This window comes from Canis aureus, chromosome 1, assembly GCF_053574225.1.
Source record: "Canis aureus isolate CA01 chromosome 1, VMU_Caureus_v.1.0, whole genome shotgun sequence".
Taxonomy (NCBI): Eukaryota; Metazoa; Chordata; class Mammalia; order Carnivora; family Canidae; genus Canis; species Canis aureus.
In genome coordinates, this window is record NC_135611.1 from 75,176,408 (window position 1) to 75,198,630 (window position 22,223).

At 40.3% G+C, this 22,223-nt stretch overlaps 1 protein-coding gene across 8 annotated transcripts in view; it reads right to left on the bottom strand.

Moving 5' to 3' along the window:
• The window catches only part of NTRK2 (neurotrophic receptor tyrosine kinase 2), a 327,804-nt gene that overhangs the window by 81,060 nt on the left and 224,521 nt on the right, over window positions 1-22,223 (bottom strand). For all 8 annotated transcript variants that reach the window (XM_077905028.1, XM_077905040.1, XM_077905042.1 and 5 more), the window contains one exon: window positions 349-479. In XM_077905028.1, coding sequence (XP_077761154.1) covers window positions 349-479 — 131 coding nt within the window. The remainder of the gene's footprint in view (window positions 1-348; window positions 480-22,223) is intronic.

The following is a 22,223-nucleotide window of genomic DNA, read 5'->3' on the forward strand; positions in this document are numbered from 1 at the left end:
TAAGCACCAAGCAATCCAACAACATGGACTGAGTCTCTAAGACTTAGCGGGTTGAATTCTGTTTGACCCTACAGACCTCCATCCAGAATTCAGTTAGCATTGACTTGGAAGAGTAGACCAGAGCTATTCACAGCCTACAGACTGATAGGTTGCCCCTGAGAAAAAGCTCCAACGGTTAGATGTATCCCCAAATACCCTCCCATTGTCCACTTAGCTATAGGAAATTCAAACACATCCACCAGAGCAGACATGATTTGCTCCTGAATTGGCCAAATATAACATGAAATAACGTAGTTCCACATGTTAACGTGACCACAGATAATGAGACATTCTGGAGTGTTCTCTTACCTTCACTGCCACCAAGATCTTGTCCTGCTCAGGACAGAGGTTATAGCATTCAGCTAGGAAAACTTTTCCAAAGGCTCCTTCGCCTAGCTCCCTTTTCAGAACAATGTTATGTCTCTTGATGTGCTGAACAACTGTAAAACAAAGACAAAATGGAAATTGGAATTGAGGCACTCAGAGGTGAAGGTAGAGGGTGGGAGTCAGGGATCTGCCTCCTGGGGTTCTCCCCTACATAGCAGCAAACCAAAGGAGAGGCTTGCTATCCATCCTCGCTGTCCACCCCAAATGGTGTGCTTTCCAGAGCTCAATTATTATTTTTGCTAGAGCAGAAGTAGTGACCTCTCTTTTGGCTACAGAATGTCATTAATGAACTTTCCAGATTAGAAGAGGAGAGACATGAGAAAGGATAGACATTAACAACAGGCCTCTCACAAACCAGATGCTTTCATATACTCGTTCATTGTGTGTTTCTTTTTTTTTTTTAATGTTCACCTTTATTTATTTATTTATTTATTTATTTATTATTATTTTTTTAAATAATAAATTTATTTTTTATTGGTATTCAGTTTGCCAACATACAGAATACCTACCCAGTGCTCATCCCGTCAAGTGCCCCCATCAGTGCCCGCCAACCAGCCACCCCCACCCCCCGCCCTCCTCCCCTTCCACCACCCCTAGTTCATTTCCCAGAGTTAGTCTTCCATGTTCTGTCTCCCTTTCTGATATTTCCTACCCATTTCTTCTCCCTTCCCCTCTATTTCCTTTCACTATTATTTATATTCCCCAAATGAATGAGACCAAATAATGTTTGTCCTTCTCGGATTGTCTTATTTCACTCAGCATAATACCCTCCAGTTCCATCCACGTTGAAGCAAATGGTGGGTATTTGTCATTTCCTAATGGCTGAGTAATATTCCATTGTATACATAAACCACATCTTCTTTATCCATTCATCTTTCGATGGACACCGAGGCTCCTTCCACAGTTTGGCTATTGTGGACATTGCTGCTATAAACATCGGGGTGCAGGTGTCCCGGCGTCTCATTGCATCTGTATCTTTGGGATAAATCCCCAGCAGTGCAATTGCTGGGTCGTAGGGCAGGTCTATTTTTAACTCTTTGAGGAACATTAACAAGGCAGGAAACCACAAATGTTGGAGAGGATGTGGAGAAAAGGGAGCCCTCTTGCACTGTTGGTGGGAATGTGAACTGGTGCAGCCACTCATTGTGTGTTTCAAGGGGAAAGGCAGAGATAGAGCCAGGAATCCCAAATTCCTTGAGAAGATGCCTCAGGCTTCTGGGGAAGGGAGGCTCAGGGGAAATAAAAGGGAAGAGCTAAAATGTGGGCATTGCTAATTAAGGCTTTGTCCTCTCATTCCAGAAATGTCTAGACCATGCTATGGCTGGCTTCCCCAACCCTTTCTAAGATTGTATCCTAGTCTTGGCTTTCCAAAGCCAAGAAGAGACGAGAATAGGTACGTCGCAGGGAGAGAGACTAATTTCCCCCTCTAGTCTAGAGTGGAGCTGTTCCACATCAGCTCAACTGTATGCCTTCCTAAGGAACAACGCAGGAGGCGGCCAAGGCTCTCTGGAAGCCCATCAGCTGCAAGGAGCAATGCTCCACTTGGCTCCCCTCCGTGAAGCCCAAAAGGAGACTGTGGAGGACAGAGCTGCAGGGGGAGCCTGTGCCTCTTCGCCTGACCTTCAGATGCTGCCTCTGCACAGGGGCTCTACCAGGTGATCGGCCACCGTTCTTTTCTGGACCCCTCATCCTGAGTGGCAGTATTAGATTGGGAAGCCCTCTGGAGCCTAGAACATGCAGCTAACAATGTTCTCTGATTTTGCTCCCACAGCCCTGGGAAGCACCCCTCTCCATATTTTATAAGTAGGTAAACTGAGTCTGCAGAACTTTCAGTGATTCTCAGTGTGGGAACGGAAGAGTTGAAATTTGAATTCAGGTCTGTCTGAATCCAGAGTACGTGTTTTTTTTCTTTCACATCACAAAGTTTCTTTACAACAGTAAATTGTGTTACACATGGCAAGAGAAATAGAAATATATAAAGAATCGAGTAAAAAGTAAACATGCTCTCCCAGCTTCCTGTTTAGTTCACCCTTCAAAGGCCAGTTCAAATTCTCACTTCCTAAGAGTTTCCAAGACAAATTTGACCACCAAAGACCTCTTTCTCTGAATTCATATTATGTGATGACTTCTGCTTAGTTGAATTCTGGCTTATCTCCCAATTATTTCACGTCTGTAAACTCCCTGAAGCTAAGAGCAACCCTATCTATCTCCTATGATCTTGTGTAATGCCTCCGGTGCTGAGCCCAGGGAAGATTTACCATGGTTTAATTTAGTGATCTTTAAAAGTCTTTAAAAAAAAAAAAAGATTATTTATTTATTTATTCATGAGAGACACAGAAAAAGGCAGAGACACAGGCAGAGGGAGAAGCAGGCTCCCCAAGGGGAGCCCAATGCGGGACTCGATCCCAGGACCCTGGGATCACACCCTGAGCCAAAGGCAGATGCTCAACCACTGAGCCACCCAGGCTTCCCAAAAGACTTTTTTTTTTCTTGAATGTGAACTGCATTGTGAAAACAAAAGACGATGCAAAGTATTGTTCTGTAGTTTAAATAAGAGTAATAAAATGAAAGCCCATAAACCTACTATACCATTCAAGAAACACTATCACTTACAGGGTGGAAGCACCATTATGCCATCACGTTCTTTCTTGATGGTATCCACTTTTCCCCAGTCTCTTCTGGGGATAATTACTAGCCTAAATTTAGTGTTAATCATTTCTTCTATAGGTTTCCTACTAATGATATATCCTTAATGAGATATTGTTTGGCTTTGCTGCATAAATGGAATCGTACTAGGTGTTTTCTTCCACATCTTGCATTTTTCACTCGACAATGTCCTTGAGATTGAGTTACATTGAGTTACCTTGTATGTGTGTAGTAGTAATTCCATTGCTTTTACTACTTTATAATATTCTGAGAAAGGACTATACCACCATTTATTTATTCATTCTATGTTGATGGATATGCACTACAGTTTCTTTTTAGATACAATTTCATATAAACTGCAAGTGGTGATTAAGGTTTTGCTTTAATAGGATTTTACCCCTGATAATTTATGTGGTTTGTAGCTAAGACAGCTTCCATGGGCCTCTGGGAACTCAGGGTGATAAAAATCAAAAGGTCTTTTATGAGCAACAATATTAATGAATATAAGAATGTATATTAATTTCTCATGCTCCAGTAGCAACGGCTGAATTTAAGAGAAGAGAAATGTGTTCATTAGGTAGAGTGCCCATATAAAGAGACAAATGTAATTCTTGCAGAGAGTTAGCTGCCATATTTAAATCTAATATTTAACTCCATGGTTGTCACATGTTCATTGGGAATTAAACTGCCACTTGATTTACTTCACATTCTCACCAAATCGAGGTAAATATTTAACTTTTTTTTTTGTTTTTAATTTATACTTTTCTTCTTCTTTTTTAGTTTTCCAAATAGAAGAAGAAGTTGGTGGAAAATAAGTTGAAGTATATAAAGCTATGGATAAAGCCCCAATTCCATCACCTTCAAAACTAAAATTGATGGGACCAGTTTTAGTATGCTGAACTTGAAAGCACCAAGTGCCTCTTTTCTCTCAGAAACGGGCAATTTTGCATTCATTTGCTTTGTTGGTTAGGGGCCTAATAGATTATATGAATGGCAGTCTTTTGCCAATGGCTTCCTTTGCAACAGCAATTCTGTTTTATAAGACTAGAAGCCACTCAGAAACAGAGGGAACAATTTTGTGCTTGTATTTGCGATTCTGACAGGGCCTTATGGGGTTTCGCAAATAGTTGGTGCTATACAAATATTTGTTGAAAAAGGGTACCAAATGGTAATAGCAACCACAGATGAATACTGTTTAATCATATCATTTCGGGTAATGGCAGCCATCTTATCAAGTATGTAGGCAATAAAGCAGCCCAATTGTTAGAGGTCAGGGAACAACTGACCTGAAGCTCCCCCATCACTAAGCCAAGAATTTCTTCCCAATCTCCTCCAAGAGAGTGTCGGGGCTTCTCAGCACCTGCCTCATCTCCTGATTCCCTCCATCACCACAGGAAGTCCTCAAAGCTATCTCAGGGCATCCTTCTTTGTCCAATCTCCTACTCCAACACCACTCATAAATGCCTCAGGCTGAGCTAATGCCCATACCCTTCACCTCCTTTATAGATCCTCCTGTGGGCCCCTCCTGCCTAGTTTCACCCACCAGTTCCCTATGTCTGCAACCTCTCCTTAAGCTTCCCTCAGCCTCCTTGACTCAAATAAAATCTTGACTATGTCCTGAGGACCCCCATGACATCCAGTGGAGGCCATCCTCCAGTGTTTCCCCAGGAACTTCAGGGCCCATGTGCCTGATTTCTGACCACTCTTGCTTTCTCTTGCCAGAGACCCAGCTATCTCAAAGTATCTATTTTAAGTCTCTGCCATTCTGTCCCCTCATTGCTGGTGACCCCTCTTATCCATTGATCTCCCAGCTTACACTCTCCCTCTCTACCCTACCAGTGCCATCATTGTCAGGACCAGCGGCACAGAGAAGTTCAGTAACTTGCCTAAGCTGCAGAAACACTGGATTGCTATTGATCCTGTCTTGTAATAGCATAGCTAGGAGCCAGGCACTGGGACCTTTGGTCTGGCTGTCTGAATGGCATTAAGGCAACTTTTTTTCCAGGAGCAAGATTGTCTTAATGAAGGAAGCGATGCACTGATTCATATTCTGGACAAGCTCTTTATTTCACTGTGGACTAGTACTTTGAATAACACTGTCTTAAAAAGTCCTATGAACATTTGGATTCATTTTATGCAAAATATTCTGAGTGAAATGAATCTAAAGATTCCACGATAAGTAAGCGATCAGGTAAGCATGTAAAATTTTTACATGCTTCCTCTTCTGAGATCAGTCAGTTGTCTGTTCTTAACTCTGGAGACTTGAATAAAATCACATCAAACTCAACATGAACAACTAATAAAAAAATAAATAAAAACCTGAACTCTACCATAAATGTCTTCATAGATTTGGGAGAAAACTCAAAAACAATAGTTGATTTTTTTCAAAAAAAGTTTTGTAGAAAAGTTTCTCTTTAAAATTTGCCTTGCCAGAAGACAAGGAGGTATCACTGAGAGAAATACATCAAATTCATGTGGTCTGCAGACTGATCTATGTACCCCGATACAGTCAAAACAAAGCATGGGATTAGACTGTTGTACAAATAAGTCTACTTTATAAAATCAGAGAGAAACTGATCATCAGCAATAGTAATCAAGATGAGTGGCTGAAAACTATCTGGACATCTTTCTAATGGAATTTTCCAGACTGGAAATTTGGTGCCCTTGGTCATTTGCTTCATGAGGACCAGAATGGAGTAGATTTTCAGTTTCATGTTAGTATCACATTGCAATCCCTAACAAATGCATTTTCTCACAAGTACCTTCAATAGTTTACAGAGATCCTTGCAGTTTCAGATGGTTTAAATCAAATTCCTGGTATTGATACCTCCCAGAAGCAGATATTCTATATATACTCACAGGCTATAGATGAAGTATATCCATTAGTACTAAATCTAAAACTAACTAAATAAATAAATAAAACAAACTCTACCCACTTAAGCGTGAAATCGGAAATGTATCCTTCCAATTTCCTCAGTAATGGGCTTCATAGAAAACTCCTTGGCCCAGTGGACATATCCTGCTCAGCCTATGACCCTTAAATTGAAACATTAATTGAAATATCTAATATGTGCCAAGTGCTAAGTGATCTGCAGTTAAAAGGAAGATTATTTTAAAATTTTGAGCAGAAAGGTAAAAAAATTGTATGCCCTAGAAGACAAAGTTCTTCAATAGATACGATCTCTATAGAGACCCAATGTGGGGTTTCCGTAGAGACATACAGACCAAAATGTAGGGTCAGCCTCAGTGGTTCCATCTCAAAGGACTGGATGCTATAATGGCAAAAGAACTTAAAGATTGTTCGAGGCTGACCCCTTCAATGTTTGATAGTTCGCAAGGAAGGCTCAAACAGTGAAGCACCTCCTCGGGGCCACACAGCTAAAAGGTGACTGAGCCAGGACTCTGAAGAGCAATCCCTGGACTCTGTAACATGGACCCCCATTTGAGACTGAAGGCAGTTGAGGGCCTCCTGACATTAAAGTGGCAATAGGCATTTCATCTAGTTAATATCTTTTCTTTCAGAAATATTTGAAATATTCACATCGACCATCTGAAATGGACCAAGCATCTCATAATGAAAAATTTCATCAGAAAGCTTCTAACAAAATAAAATATGAGTGAAAAAAGGAAGAAATAAAACTTAAATGCCTTGAAAAATGCTTGAGCTTGACTTAATATAGGGTGAACAAATACTATTTACTAAATATCTTAATATCTATTTCATGGGCAGCATATTGAAACAGGTAAAATTGGGATTCCTGGGTGGCTCAGAGGTTAAGCGTCTGCCTTTGGCTCAGGGTGTGATCCCGGAGTTCGGGATTGAGTCCCACATCAGGCTCCCTGTGAGGAGTCTGCTTCTTCGTCTCCCTCTCCCTATGTCTCTGCCTTCTCTCTGTGTCTCTCATGAATAAATAAATAAATAAAATCTTTAAAAAAAACAGTAAATCATCCACCTTGTAAAAATAAAGTTGCATGAAGGACTGGAACTATAGTTTGGGATCTTATCTACATTTTTATTAAAATACAAGTTGGTACTAAATTGGAAATAAATGCAATTAAGACCATAGACATAAAACATACCAGGACAAGATAAGGCCAAATATTCATAAATAATATTAATGATGAAATAGAACATGTAATAATACTGAGCTGTTCTTAAGTTCTTTTCAGCAAAAAAATCCCAATGTGCATTACCATCAATTAATTTTCATATCTCTCCAAATGAGGTCAACAGTCACATTTATTTTATAGATGACACCACAATTAATTGACTTACTGGTGGTCATAGAGCAATCCACTTATCCTTTTTCAAGTGCTATTTCCAATGAAATGAGGAAATGGGGAGGGGCCTAACATGTGCTGATTGCTATTATGGGCCAGAAAATGTGCTGAGAGGTTTACAAGAATTATCAATCTTCATAGTAATCTGGTAGAGTAACCTTATGTCCATTTTCAGATTAAAGTAAAAAGGAGAGGATCAGATGAGCTAAGTGACTCATTCAATGTTGTATAACCGATAACAGGCAGAGTTAAAATTTTTTCTACCACAATATTCTACTTTGTCTTGTCACCTACTATAGTTTGGGCATTTTTCTAGGGCCCAGTGAAAAGGATGAGCAAAATAATCCCTATTCTCAAGCAACTCATTATCTAAAGGAGAAGAAAACATATATATCTATCACATCTTTTACTAACACCTTTGCTTCATTCACAAAAGATGTTAGGTACTTGATGTGACCATACAAAGAAAAACAAAAAGCTCAGATGAAAACCAGAGTCAAGGAAAGTGGAGTAGAAGGCTAAGACAAGGTGTTAAGTAGGAATGCAAATGTGAAGATTCTCGGGCCTCACATGGTTATTCAAATTAAGTCATAATTTTACTCCAAGTTTCCTGGTGACAGAAACCAAAAGAGAAGCACAATAATTAATAAAATGTTGACTACCCATAAGTAAAAGCACAAAAATTCCTTATGGTAAGTGAAATCCTTCATGGCATGTAGTTTCTGAAGGAATATATCAAATGGATTTTACGTAGGGGATCACTGTCCTCAATCATGCCCATAGAGGAAATAGTGATCTTCCTAAGGATATTTTTTATGTCAGAGCTCCATAAGAAATAAGCACATGGCACAATAGCCACTCTCAGTGAAAGCATTGCAAGATATGATGGTGTGTTATCACAATGGCTCAAGAATGCCATGGGGATGTAATTTCCCCACCCCCACTGCCAGGCCTAGAATATGTCAAGCCATCCAAACAGAGAACGAGGAGCCATGTGACCAAAATGGACACCTGAGAAAGGCAAGAGAAAGGGCCATGAATGAGCCTAAGGACCAGAAGCCGGTGTGATGGGGGCACTGGTATAGGTGAGAAGTAAGTGGGAAGAAGGAAGGGAGTAGGTAAGAGATACAGGAACATTCCGAAACAGAGAGGAAAGATTTTGAGTGAGCCATCTTTTGAGGGCCTCAACTTTGCTGCTCATTACAGCATTGAGACATGGAAACAGAAAGTAGGCTTCCAGGGATTCCTGAGGGGCCCATTAAGCCCAGACCATCAAATGCCTTCAGGCTAAGCCTGGCATTGGGTCCAGTAATGGGCAAGGCATTCTTGCAAGCAACTTTACATTCCTGGGAGGGCACCAACTGGCTACTTGGATGACCCACACAACATCCAGTGACAGCAAAGGACCCTTTCACCCTAAACCAAATTTTAAGACCCCGATGCTGAGCGAGAGTAGGGCAGGTGTGGGAATGGAGCTTCATTGAAACTGAACATCACAGTAGATAAAGGTGATTGGGTTATTTGAAGTTAAAAATCCAAAAACTTCTTGTAGAAAAGATCCAGGGAGGGGGAAAGCCCCAGAAATCTTTCACGCTGTGAGACTGAAGGGAAGACTACACTTCAAAATACACATACGGCACATCCTTCGCTTTGACAGCCCCTAACAGCCAAAATTATATCTGTTTTACATACTGGCATGTGGTGGAGTTGGATTGATTTGCCCTGACAGCCCTCCCTGCTGGAACAATACTTGTCAGTCAGCTCCGGCAATGTTTATATTTTCAAGAATAATTATGCCGAGTGATTGTACAAAATCCTGGCAGGTAGGCCAAAGAGTCTTATCTGTCTACCTCTCTGACCCTGTGTCCCTGAGCTCAAAAGCTCCTCCTCCTCCTGAGGTTGGAAAACATCCCTCTAATGCCCTCAACCTCCTCCGAAGCTGGGGCACTAGCTTCCATTTGAGGGTTCTACACTGGTGCCTGTCCTATCATCTGGGACCTTCCACCCCTGTGCCCTCCCAAGGAAACTTTCCTTCCTTCCATAACTTATACTAGAAGCCATTACATTTTCCAAATTGACTTGTTCAAGGTAGTTGGGCTTTACCAATGTACATCTACATGAATGCTCCCATTGTGCAAGACATCTTTAGTTTTGGGTTGGGAAAATTCAGAACCGAGACCAGTGGGAATCGAGGGCTTCCCTGACCTATGTCTAACATAAACATAGTGACTATCTTCTCTGTGTATACGCTCTAGTACACACATTCTAGATTAGAATGGGATCAATGGGGATGGGAAGGACAAGCAAAATGCTAGGCAAGTGGGCCACTCAGAGAAGGCTCATGGAGCCAATGAGCCAACCTCAGAAAAGCAGGTTGGAGTTTTTATGAGGGAAGCTCTGAACTCAGGAGAAAGGGGTATGTGCTTAGCTTAAGGCACAGTGGGAGGCCAGTGGGCATTTTATGAGGTCCAGAATTCCATGCCAGCTTCCTAAGCTGCTTTCTGCAGCTCTAGACTCTGCCCTAATTCCAGCAGCACTCATAACCAATGATACATGACCAATATTTGAAACATGGAGGTGACAGACAAGATTTTTGGGTGCATCCCATATGTTTTCCATCTCTAGAGGGCTTTCTGTCCAATTAATATGCAAAGCAGATTCTGATATTTCCTCTTTAATATGCTTATTTCAGAACTCATATTTTGGAAGGTAATGCTAATGTTTATCTTCTTTGAAGGACTTTGTAATACTTGCAGCATCCTTCAATTCTCCCCCCACCCTCCACACTTCACCACTTAAGCATCTATGTGGAGAGAACTGTGTTTGGTGTTGTGAAACGCCCAAGGATGAAGAAGGAGAAAAGGATGTCAGTGGATGCTAATTACACATCCACTGTGTGCAAGGCATTGTTTTAAGTACTGTACATACATTCTCTTCTTGAGACATTCTGACTGATCCGGGGAGAGACATCACTGTCTCCTGTGATAAAGGGAATGTGGTAACTGGGTCTTGGAGATGTTAACTTGACCAAAGCCACACAGCTGGAAAGTGGGCAGGACAAGCTCAGTTGGTTTCAAAACCATGCAATTTCCCCCAGTAAACGATGAATCTTTCCCCCAAAGGATGGGCAGTCTAACAGGGAAACGAGGCAAATACACAAATAACGGTTGTCAAAGGCAGAATATCAAAACTGCTGTGACAGATGTAAACAATATAGAGTTAAGGGTGTCTAGAAGAAAAAGAATCAAATCCTTTGAGTAGAGGATTTGAGGTGTTTTTCCTTGTAAGTTGAATGGGGCTTGAAATGTTGGTTGGAAAGAATGTTGGCCATAATCAATTTTGTCATTTCCAAAAGCCAGGATGTGAAGGACTTGATCATATACTGGACCTTCATGTCAAGATGTGTCCACATTAAAGTCCCAAATCTGAAAACTGTTTAGGTTGAACTAAACACAGTTTCCATTCATGCAGGCCCAAATGTGACAAATATCAGCTATTTCTTATGGCTTAACTAATTTATCCCTCGGCTGTTAACATTTGCCAATAGAACTTCTGGATGTTAGAAAAGAAGCCATATATTTTAATTTTCAAGAAAATATTAAGGAAAGCAAAACACAGACATTGTAACAAATGTTACACCGGAGAGCTCATGATGGAAAGAAATTGTACTCTCCTACATGCCCCCCCTATTCTCAACCTCATTCTTAAGGTGTCCAATTCCATACAGTTTGAAGTTTTGTTTTCTAGGGGTTTCCTCCATAACTCTAATCAATACATTTACTTTGTCTCCTTGTTTTCCCAATTTAAGACATTTATCAATTCCCTGCTATTGAAGAGAAAGATTTTACTCACACTATTCCTCACCTTTCCCCAATAACTGAGAACTGTATTATTTTTATTTTTCTACTGATAATCTATCACACTATATCTTTTTTAAGCCATTATTCTATGCTCTTCTGTATATCATGAACATATCAGCCCTCCTACCTTTCTTTTACCCTAGTCACTTCATATACTCTTTGAGCTTGATCTTTAATGACATGGTGTCAAGACTATTACTTTGTACTTCAACTTATGATATGCTACAATTAAGTGTCCTTTGTGAGTAAAAATTGAAAAGCAATAAACATAATTTATTTCAATACAACCAGCTTAATACTGTATGCTACAAGACTAAATAGGTGCCAGGACTGCATTTTCTTTTCCACATGTCTAATGTCCTATAAAGAACTTCTGGGCCACTCAAATGAGGATGTTCCTAAGCATCAATATCAAATGCTTTCTCTTCCCTACCAAGATTGTCCTAGCATCTAATTCAAATTGATAGATTTTTCAGTTATCTTGTTGGTACTTGGCAGACCTCTTGATTTGAGGCCTGGGGCTTCTTCAACACTGGGAAATTGTCTTCTGTTTTTTTCTTTGTTAATTTTCTCTCTATCGTTTTTCTGTGTTCTCATTCCCATTTGGACAGTAGCCAATGCCACCTCTCATGAATTGCTTCTCTCTGCCTCTTATTTTTTCTTCTCCAGATCTGTCTATCTTTTTGCTGTATATTATGGAAAAATTTTTTGACTCTCTTTCAGACCTATGATTGAAACTTTTAGTTCAGCCATCACATATTTAATTTGTATGAATTCCTTCTTGTCATCTTAGGATTTATTTTTCATAGCTAACTAACTTTGTGTATAGAAAAACCTCAATTCAGAGAACACTTACTTGTTTTTAATTTTCTTCTGATTCCTAAAATACTTCTGTTTCCTCTGAGGTCAGCTTTTTCTCTTTGACTCTTCTTTCAGTGTTTATCGTCCTTTTGTGTATGACAGATCTTGAATTTTATTTATATTTAAGGACGAAAGACTGGGTAGCTAGTAAGGGTTTCTTGTGCTTTTATGTCACTAATTCTGTTTTCAAATAGTAATATTGCTTAGGAATTGGGTCATTGGTAGAACACAGAGATAGACAGGCCTTGCTTTAGGATACATAGGCAGAAAGTGGACCATTAAGCTGGAGTGTAAACATGCCAGACTAAAGAAAATGTCATTCTGGGGCTTCAATATCCATACAATTAGCCTCATCCTCTAGAGGAATCTGGCAATTTCTGCATAGAAGCGCTTTCAATTTTTTTTTTTTTTTTTTTTTTTTTGGTCTGAGGATAAGTAATGAGCTATCTGTTTCTCTGCAGATTGGGGTGGGGGGTGGGGGATCCGTACCACTCATTCAGCTGCCCTTCCACTATGTTTAAGCCCTTTCCTACAGATACTCTCTACTGTACCTGCTGCATTTGTTGGCCCCAAGTCTGTAGCCACCAGGTTCCACCCAACATGGCAGTCCTGCCTCATCTCAGACTCCCTACAGCATATTCTGAGATGAAGATTCCCTTACTGTGTTTCACACATGCACATGGTAACCACACACCATCTCTGTTCCAGAAATCTATTGAAAAATGTTACCCATTAAGGATTTCCATCTCTTCTTCCCTTCACAGTATGGGTAAGAGGCAAACAGACATGCTCAGCTCAACAGTCCAGATGGAATATCTTCGCTACCTTTCTAAGGAAGTGCTTCTTGGAGTCTCCAGAGCAGATGGGATGTTCTCCAAGAGCTCAAACAAGACCTTAAGTAACCCATCCATTTTATAAATGAGGACAGTTAAGGCACAGTAAAAGTGTTAATTTCCCAGAGCTGAGCCAGGACCCAAAACCCATTTGCTTGCCCTTAAATCCAATGTCATTTTCATTATACTCTGATCCCTCTCATTATAGACATTAATCATCCAAATACAATAAATACCTTAAAGGCCGGGAAGATAAAGGCGGCATGAAGTCAGTGGAATATTGCTACAGTCTGTCCCTGGAAGTCAAATCACCCTTTCTCCGTAGCTACCAGATTTATCTCTTTTGTCTTCTGCCTATTTACACTTTCCATCTTTGATAAGCTGCAAAAAGTTGGGTGTGAATTCATGTCAAGAAGCATGGTGATGAAGGCAGTTTATGAGCTGTGAGCAGATTTATAACGTGAGAGTCATGGTGCTGGGGTCCCTTTCCTCTCTGTCTTTTGATAAAGACTAGTTCTGTGTGCTTCTGTCAGCTGGAACACTTCCAAAGTTTGCAGTCAATGATACAAACTTACAAGTGTTTTTGGAGAACACTTGTAAGACGTACACAACTAAGTAACATTTACCTAATCACAGTGCTTGAGAGAGGAGAGAATGGTTCCCACCTATTGGGCTTTGGGGTCTTGTTGGGATACAGAAGAGGGTCAGACAGATCCAGCTCCTGTTACAGTTCCCCAGGTTTGGTAATGAAGTCTTTTATAGAAATTGCCTTCTCCTGAGAGAGTTTCAATGCTGCTATTACTACTTATACTTAATGTGATTACAACTTCTGTTTTTATGTGTTATGAACCATTTACATTCGGCATTGGCATGGTCCAAAGTACTGAAATGATATGAAATATTTGGAGTAGATTATATTTAAAAAATTTACAAGGACAAGCCCATGTTACATTCTATAATATGCTGAAGTTGAGCAAGAAATCAGCTGCGGACAGTTTGTCTCTGGGGGTATGGCTAAAAAGTGTCCACCCCTGCCTGCTTAGCCCCACCTGGGACCTGGGTGGACAAGTTTCCAGGAAAAACCTGATTTCTCAGGAGGAATGAAATCTCCAGGGACTTGAACCGATAGTGAGGGCTCTAGTCACCTATTTGGCCCAGGCTCCTCCACCTAGAAGTACTTGAATGAACCAATGATGTTTGTAAGGCACAGTAAAATATTCTTGTATTTTGTCCCTCTGCCTTCTGCGTGTGCACAGTGATTACGAGCTTAGATGAAACCACTCTAATCATATAAGCACCCCTGAAGGCCTAGGAGGAAAATGCCCATGGAGGAAGAGAAGTGAGAAATGAGGAAGAAGGTGTCCCCTGTGCAGGGCCCAGGATGGCTATGGAGGAAGCAATGAGTGAAAATGGCCACAATTCCCGGGTAAGGAAGGAGTAGTAGGCAGAAAGAAAGCCCCAGTCTGATCATTGCTAACAACTAACTACATGACTAAGAGTAATTTACTTAAAGTATCTATCCAACTTCAATTTCTTTCCTTTAGCTGTAAAATGGGAATAAAAATACCCGACCCCTACACCCTGGTGAGAACAAAATGGTATGCTAATTAAAAAGTACTCTAATAGAGGCCTCTGGGTGGTTCAGTCAGTTAAACGTCTGCCTTTGGCTCAGGTCATGATCCTGGGGTCCTGGGATTGAGCCCTGAGTCGGGATCCTTGTTAAGCAGGGAGTCTGCTTCTCCCTCTCCCTCTGCCCCTGCTCGTGTCTGCTCTTTCTCTCTCTCTCACTCTTTCAAATAAATAAAATATTTTTTAAAGTACTGTAACAAATAAAATGTGCTATAAATGTTATTTATAACATAAATAACACCTCATCATGGGTGTGATGGGAGGGTATGGGATTAGCATTTCAATACAAGTTTCCATTGGTTAAATAGGGCCAGATCACAGAGCACCTGTGGGTTAGATTTGATCTGATAAGTAGATGGGAGCTATGGTAGGTTCCTGAATGAGGGTGTGGCATTATATAAATAGCACCCCTGCTATTTAGCAACTTCACACTCAAGATTACACAGTGCCTTATAGATACATTTCATTAGTTCGATGAAATGTTAAATGCTACACACAACTACAATAATAATGGGAACTTCTGTTCTCTGAATACTTTCAGGCTCATAAAGTACTCTCCCATGTTCTTTTATTTGAACATTAGAACAACTATGTGAAATGTCCTATGAACATTTCCTAGGCTCCCTTTCACAGCTGAGGAAGGAGAGGCTCAGAGAGGCCAAGGAGTTCATCCATGGCTGCATAGCTGATTGGTTCTACAGCCAGACCTTCAGCATGGCCTTTTGATTCCAAGTTCAACGTCCTTTATGCCAGAGTGGCAGAGTGGGCATTCTGGAGACCAAGAAAGCAAGACGCTTTATTTCAGACATAAAACTTACAGATAAGACACTAAGATCAATGCAAGTTGCTAATGCAAAAATAGAGTCAAGCATTTGCCTACCGGAGGGACAGGAAGTCAGGAAGAAGTTAATGTGGATGGTAATTGTAGGAAAGGCTTCATGGACTTTTTTTTTTTTAAGTTCTGGTTGAATGTGAAGAATGGATCTCTTTGAATAGTTTGGAGTAAAGTGGGGGAGAAGGCTCTTAAGAAATGAGGAGAAGCCAAGGCAAAAAGGCAGGATAGTAGGAGTACAACTGCCCTGGTTAATCAGGGGTGTAATGAGAGGGGTGGGATTGGGGTTTTAAAGAATTTTCCATTGGTTAAATAGGGCCAAGTCACAGAGCACCTGTGGGTTAGCTGAGAGGTCTCGATTTGATCTGATAAGTAGATGGGAGCTATTGTAGGTTCCTGAATGAAGGTTTGGCATTATAAAAGCAGCATATTTTCCAGTAGGAATATGCACAGTGTATTAAATATACCCTGAAGCAAGGAGAGCAGCTAGATTTTGCATTAATAGAAGCATAATCATGAAGTCCTGGATTACAGTGTGGCAATGAAAATAAAAGGAAAGCTATAAATCCTAACAGCCAACTTGTTTGATAATCTGAACAGAAGAATTACTTACTCAGCTACCATACTCCATATGACTCTCCAAAACATGACTAGCTTTCTCAATCACATTTCCCCTTAGCCATGCTGCCAAGTGATTCAGAGTTGCCAAAGCAAAAAGTTCATTAGAAATCACAAGCGGGACGTCTGGGTGGCTCAGCGGTTGAGCATCTGCCTTGGGCTCAGGGTATGATCCTGGAATCCCGGGATTGAGTGCTGCATCGGGCTCCCTGCATGGAGCCTGCTTCTCCCTCTGCCTATGTCTCTTCCTCTCTCTTCCTCTCTCTCTCTCTCTCTCTCTCTCTTTATCATAAATAAATAAAATCTTTTAAAAAAATCACATGAATTCGTCAAAAAGATTCCTCATTCCATCCCTTGGTTGTCAGTCCAAGAAGACTTTTCAGAAGTAAAACGGTTATACACATGTGCAAACACCATTGAGCTCACTTTCAGACCTTCCCAATGCAGTTAACTATGGATTTGTGTCATATGGATTCCTGATCTAAGTGTCAGAAGATGTTATCAAGTGTCACCTTTCACTGCACCCATATCATCTCCGAGGAGATGCAGGAGAAGATGAAGAACAGGTGCAAAGCAGGTGCAAAAAAGCCCCATGTGTGGAGCTGAGAAGGAGTGGGACAAGTATAGCACTGGTGGAGAGTCTGGATCCTTATAACTTCATTGTTTGGTCCAAGCAGAGTCTCAATATTTGGGTCTGCCTTTCCAGTATCTGGGATCTGAAGCCATGCTCAAAAGCAAAACAGGTTCAGAGTTGAAATTGGATCCCTCTTTTGGCCTGGCAGGTATGTTTGTTGACATGATCAGATTTGAACACAGCCACAGCCTCTACTGTCATAAGTGAATGGTAATAAAGGCACACTTCCCCTTTAAATTTCAATGGCTGTGTCATGCTTTCCATTCCCTCTTCATTTCAGTGTGTGGGCATTACACACACAGAGAGACACACAGACACACACACACACGCACGCACACCCAGACACCTCACATGCTGTACCAACAGCTGCTTGCCAGTCAATGAAGTCACATTACTCTGTCATGGGAATGTGTGAAATAAGCCGCCTCACAGGAGGTGGGCAGAGGCATGCACGATGCAATCAGTATAAACAGGGTTTTTCTCTCTCCTGCGCCTGTTTTGTTGGCTCATTGAGCAGAGAAGTGAACAAGCTTCATTGGGTGCAGAACTGTATTTAGGAGAAACCTTTTCTTTTTACTGTCACTATATGTGATAATAACTTCACAAGACTGTCACCGTTAGATTCATGCTGGTTGGAGATACACGATGGTTGGACAAAGCAGGCTCCCTGCTCTCAGAAAAATCCAACAGAACTGACCTTCTTTTCCCATGGAAATGTCAACAGCAATTATACAACCAACATTCGCTAGGCAAATATGCCAGAGCTGCTCCGGGGGTTGCAAGGCTGCAGACGAGCTCAGTCATCATGAGGGTACCTACACCACCTCGAAGCATCTCTCTGAGACCTGAGACACAGTGTGCCACCCCAGGCAGCTGTCAAAAGAGCTGCCCAGCCCAGGTGCTCCTCCTGCTGAACACACAGTCTAGCATTTCAGCAACACAACCTCTGTCCCAGGCTTCAACAACTGAGGGAGTGATGACCTAAACCAAGTACCTGAAGTTTAATTGTATTATTTCATGGAAATTCAGTCCTCAGTAAAAAGAACTTTTGAAAGACAAATGTTCATTTTGGGTCAGATGTCCTTGCATAACGCTTGATGGTATGCAAAAAAATTATTTGTCTCACCTGACGTCATTAGACCACCTACAAGGATTCCTATGCCACCAAAGTTAAACCTCTATCCAATACCAACCAAAGCCAACAAGCAGGCCTGATTGTTTAAATAAGAAATATACAGGGAGGAAAAAGCTGCAGGACACAGGGATAGGATGAGACTCGGAAGGCTAATTAACAGGACCAGGAGAAGGGAGTGTGACAGACTCTCACACACAAGTGAGCTGGCAGCCCTAACTAATTAGCAACAATTAATTTTGCGGTAGGAGCAAGAACACATGTATTATGTTCTATAAAAGCTTAATAGCTGTCACTATAAATCACTCCCATCTCTCCCCTGAAATTCAACTTGCAAGCAGGCTGCTTTGAAATCTTTGGGAATTAACAATATAGAGCTGCTATATCTTGGATCTTAATATGAAAAGTAAGATGGTTTTTTCTCTGCCACTTGGCCCTTGACTAATGTCAGCTGTTGTAACGGAGGTTGGCATCAACAGGCTCAGCTGCACCAGGCCCTGAACCAATTCTGATTGAGGGAGGCAAGAAATGAGCAGCCCCAGGCCTGCTTCTGGTGAATATGGGATCCATTGTGCTGCTCTAGACTGGACATCCTGTGTGGCCAAAATGGGCTCCTTGCCTGAGATGGAAGACAAGACTTTTTTCATCTATGCCTTCTCTTATTGTTTGGAAGTACCTGCATAAAGCATTACCATAGAGAAAATTGAGGGCTTCCTGAAAGACTGCCATGATCAATTAGTAATGTCTGCTAGGAGTGGGGATGAGAAATACTATGGGTTTGTTGTTGTTTGAAGTTTTTTTTTTTTTTAGTTTTTTTTTCATTTTCTATCATTTATTTAAATTATGGTAAAATACGCATAACATAAAATATTTTAAAGTACACAGTGCTATGTCGTGAAGTACATCACATTTTGCACAACTATAACCCCAAATGGAAACTCTGTCTCTATGAGGTTTCCCTCCCCATTTCCCCTCTGCCCTCAGCCCATGGCAATCACTCAACTGCCTTCCATCTCTACGGATTTGCCTCGTTTGGATATTTTGTATAAATAAAATCATACAATACGTGTCTTTTTGTGTCTGGCTCCTTTCACTTAACATAATGCTTTCATGTTGTAGCAGGTATCAGCACTGTTGTTTTTGATCACCCTGACAAACCCCTTCTGTGGACAAGTATCTCCTTCAGTTTCCTAAACAGCACCTCAGTTCTCTACTGAGTTAAGTAGAGAAACTTAAACTATGAAACTATGAAACTTAGCCAAGTCTTCCTAGGCCCCTTTTCTAATGGGTGCAATTTATTTATGGTTCATCTTCAAGCTTCCTCAATTTTATATAAATTTTATAAAAACCTACATTACACTTAATGGTAAATCTTCCATTATATGCAGTGGTAAAAGACTGAATGTATTCCCTTCGAGATCAGAAATAAGGCAAAAACCTCTCACTGTTCTTACTCAACACAGTAGTGGAAGTGCTAGCCAGTATAATAAGGCAAATAAAAAGAAGTAATAAGCACAGCATGGGAAAGGGAAAAAAAATAAACTATCTCCATCTGAAAAGGCCATAACACTATATAGAAAATTAAATAATCTACAAAATAAAAAAGAATCTTAGAATAAGTGAGTTTAGCAATGTTTCGGGATGCAAGTAAACATGAAATCAATTGTATTTCTAAGCCTAACAATGAACTGTGGACACCAAAATTTAAAATGCAATACCACTTTAAATTGCTTCTCCAAAACAAAATACTTAGGTATAAATCTAACATAACATGTGCAGGACTTGTCTGAAAACAAGGACTTGTTTTGATGAAAGGAATAAAAAAAGAGATAAATAAATAGAGAAACACACTATGTTCAAGGATTGGAAAACTCAACATAGTAAAGATTTCCATTCTCTCCAAATTGACACACAGGTTTAACACAATTCCTATCAAAATCCCAGTGAAATTTTTTGTAGATATTGATAATATTGTTCCAAAATGTAAGGACGCCTGGGTGGCTTAGCGGTTGGGCACCTGCCTTTGGCTCAGATTGTGATCCCGAGGTCTGGGATAGAGTCCTGCAGCAGGCTCCTGTAACGAGCCTGCATCTCCCTCTACCTATGTCTCTGCCTCTCTCTGTGTGTCTTTCATGAATAAATAAATAAATCTTAAAAAATAAAATGTATATGGAATTGCAATATATAGAATAGCTAAAAATAATTTTGAAAAGGAACAAGAATGAGAAAAATCAGTATATCTGATTTCAAAACTTAAATAGCTACAGTCATAATGGCTATGTGCTACTGGTGGAGGGATTGACATGTAAATTAATGGGTTAGAATACAGAACCCAGAAATAGACCCACACAGCTATGCCCATCGGATCTTTGACAAACATGAAAATACAATTTAGCAGAAGGAAAGATAACTGTGGTGGGTTGAAGAGCGGCTTAAAAAAGATATGTCTGTTGCAACCTCAGAATGTGACCCTGTTTGGAATAAGAGTCTTTGCAAATATAATTAAGGTAAAGATTTCAAGATGAGATCATTTTGGATTCAGGTGGGCCTTAAATCCAATAATAAGTGTCCATATAAAAGACAGAAATAGGAAGCACAGAAAAAGAGAGAGAGAGAGAGAGAGTATGTGAAGATGGAGCCAGAGATTAGGAAGTGATAGGTCTATAAGTCAAGGAACACAAGCATTGCCAGCAGTTGCTAGAAGATAGAAGAGGCAAGGAAAGATGCTCTGCTAGAGCCATTTGAGGGAGCACAGCCCTGTCAACATTGATTTCAGACTTCTGACTTCCAGGAATGTGAGAAAATATATTTCTGTTGTTTTAAACCACCAAGTTTGTGATAATTTTCTTTGGCAGCCCTAGGAAACTAATGCAGTAGCCTTTCAGCAAGTGGGACTTGAGCAATTAGGCATCCATGGGCAAAAAAACCCTTGAATTATGACCTAAGTCTTACACCTCATACAAATACCAACTAAAAACTGAATTATGGACGTAAGTGCAAAACATAAAGCTATCGGACATTTTTAGGGGGAAGAAAAACCTAGAAAGAAGACAATCTTCAGGATTTAGGGCAAGGCAACACTTTCCTAGATTTGACACTGAAAGCATGATATACAAAGGGAAAAATCAGCAAACTGAACTTCAATAAAATAAAAAATTTTTGCTACAGATCCTACTATAAGAGGATGAAAAAACCTAAAATTTTGCAAGCCACATATCTAATGAAGGAGTAGTACCTGTAATGCATAAAGAACTCTCAAAATTCAACTTAAAAAAAACAAAACTAACAACTCAATTAGAAGGTGGGCAAAAGGTATGCATAGACATTTCATGGAAGAGCATATAGATGGCTTGGCAACTAAGCACATGAAAAGGTATTCAAAATAATTAGGCATTAAAGGGATGAACAGTGAAACCCCAATGAGATATCACTACACACCTATCAGAATGGCTGAAACAAAAATTGTGATGACATCAAAGGCGGGCAAGTGTGTGGAGAAACTGGATCACTCATCTATTGCTGACAGGAATGTAAAATGGTACAGCCATGCTGGAAAATGTTTTGGCAGTTTCTTTTAAAAAACTAAATATGCAACTACCATTTCATCCAGCAATCACACTCCCAGGCATTTATTCTATAGGAATGGAAACTTATGTTCACACAATGTACATAAATGTTTATAGCAGCTTTATCCATAATAGTCTAAAACTGGCGACAGCCTAGATGCCCTTCAACAAGAGATGGATAAGCAAACTCTGGTTCATCTGTACCCTGGGACACCACTCAGAAACAAATAGAAACAAACTATTGATACACACAACAACCTGGATGAGTTTCTGAAGAATTATACTGAGCAGAAAAAAAAAAATCCGGAAGGTTGTATCTTGTGTGACAACATATATATAACATTCTTGAACTGACAAGTTTATAGAAATAGAGAACAGATTAAGTGGTTGCCAAGGGTTTAGGGCTGGAAGAGAAGAGCCTGGGAGGGAATTGGGTGACATGAGGGATCCATGTGGTGATGGAAATGCTCAGTATCTTGACTGTATCAATGTCAATATCCTAGTTGTGCTATTGTACTAGAATTTTATGAGATACTGCCATTGTGGAAAACTGTGTAAAGGGCACATGAGATTGCTCTATATTATTTCTTACAACTGCTTGTGAATCTACAATGATCTCAAAGTAAAAAAGTTTAATTAAAAAATGTCAGAGATGTGCCTTGTGACATTGGATATGCTTTTAATATGGACAAAGCATGTTACTTGCTGGTACAGAACAGTTTGCCACTAAAAGCTACCATTCATTACCAACAATTATGGCTTTGGTCCTACCTGCATCATCAGTGAGCTCCTTGAGGAACTGACTCATGTATTATTTATCCATAAATCCCCCACAGTGCCTAGCAAGCACCCTGCTATGTAATAAGTGCTCAATAAATGTTTGTTGACTTAATGTTTTTATCAGT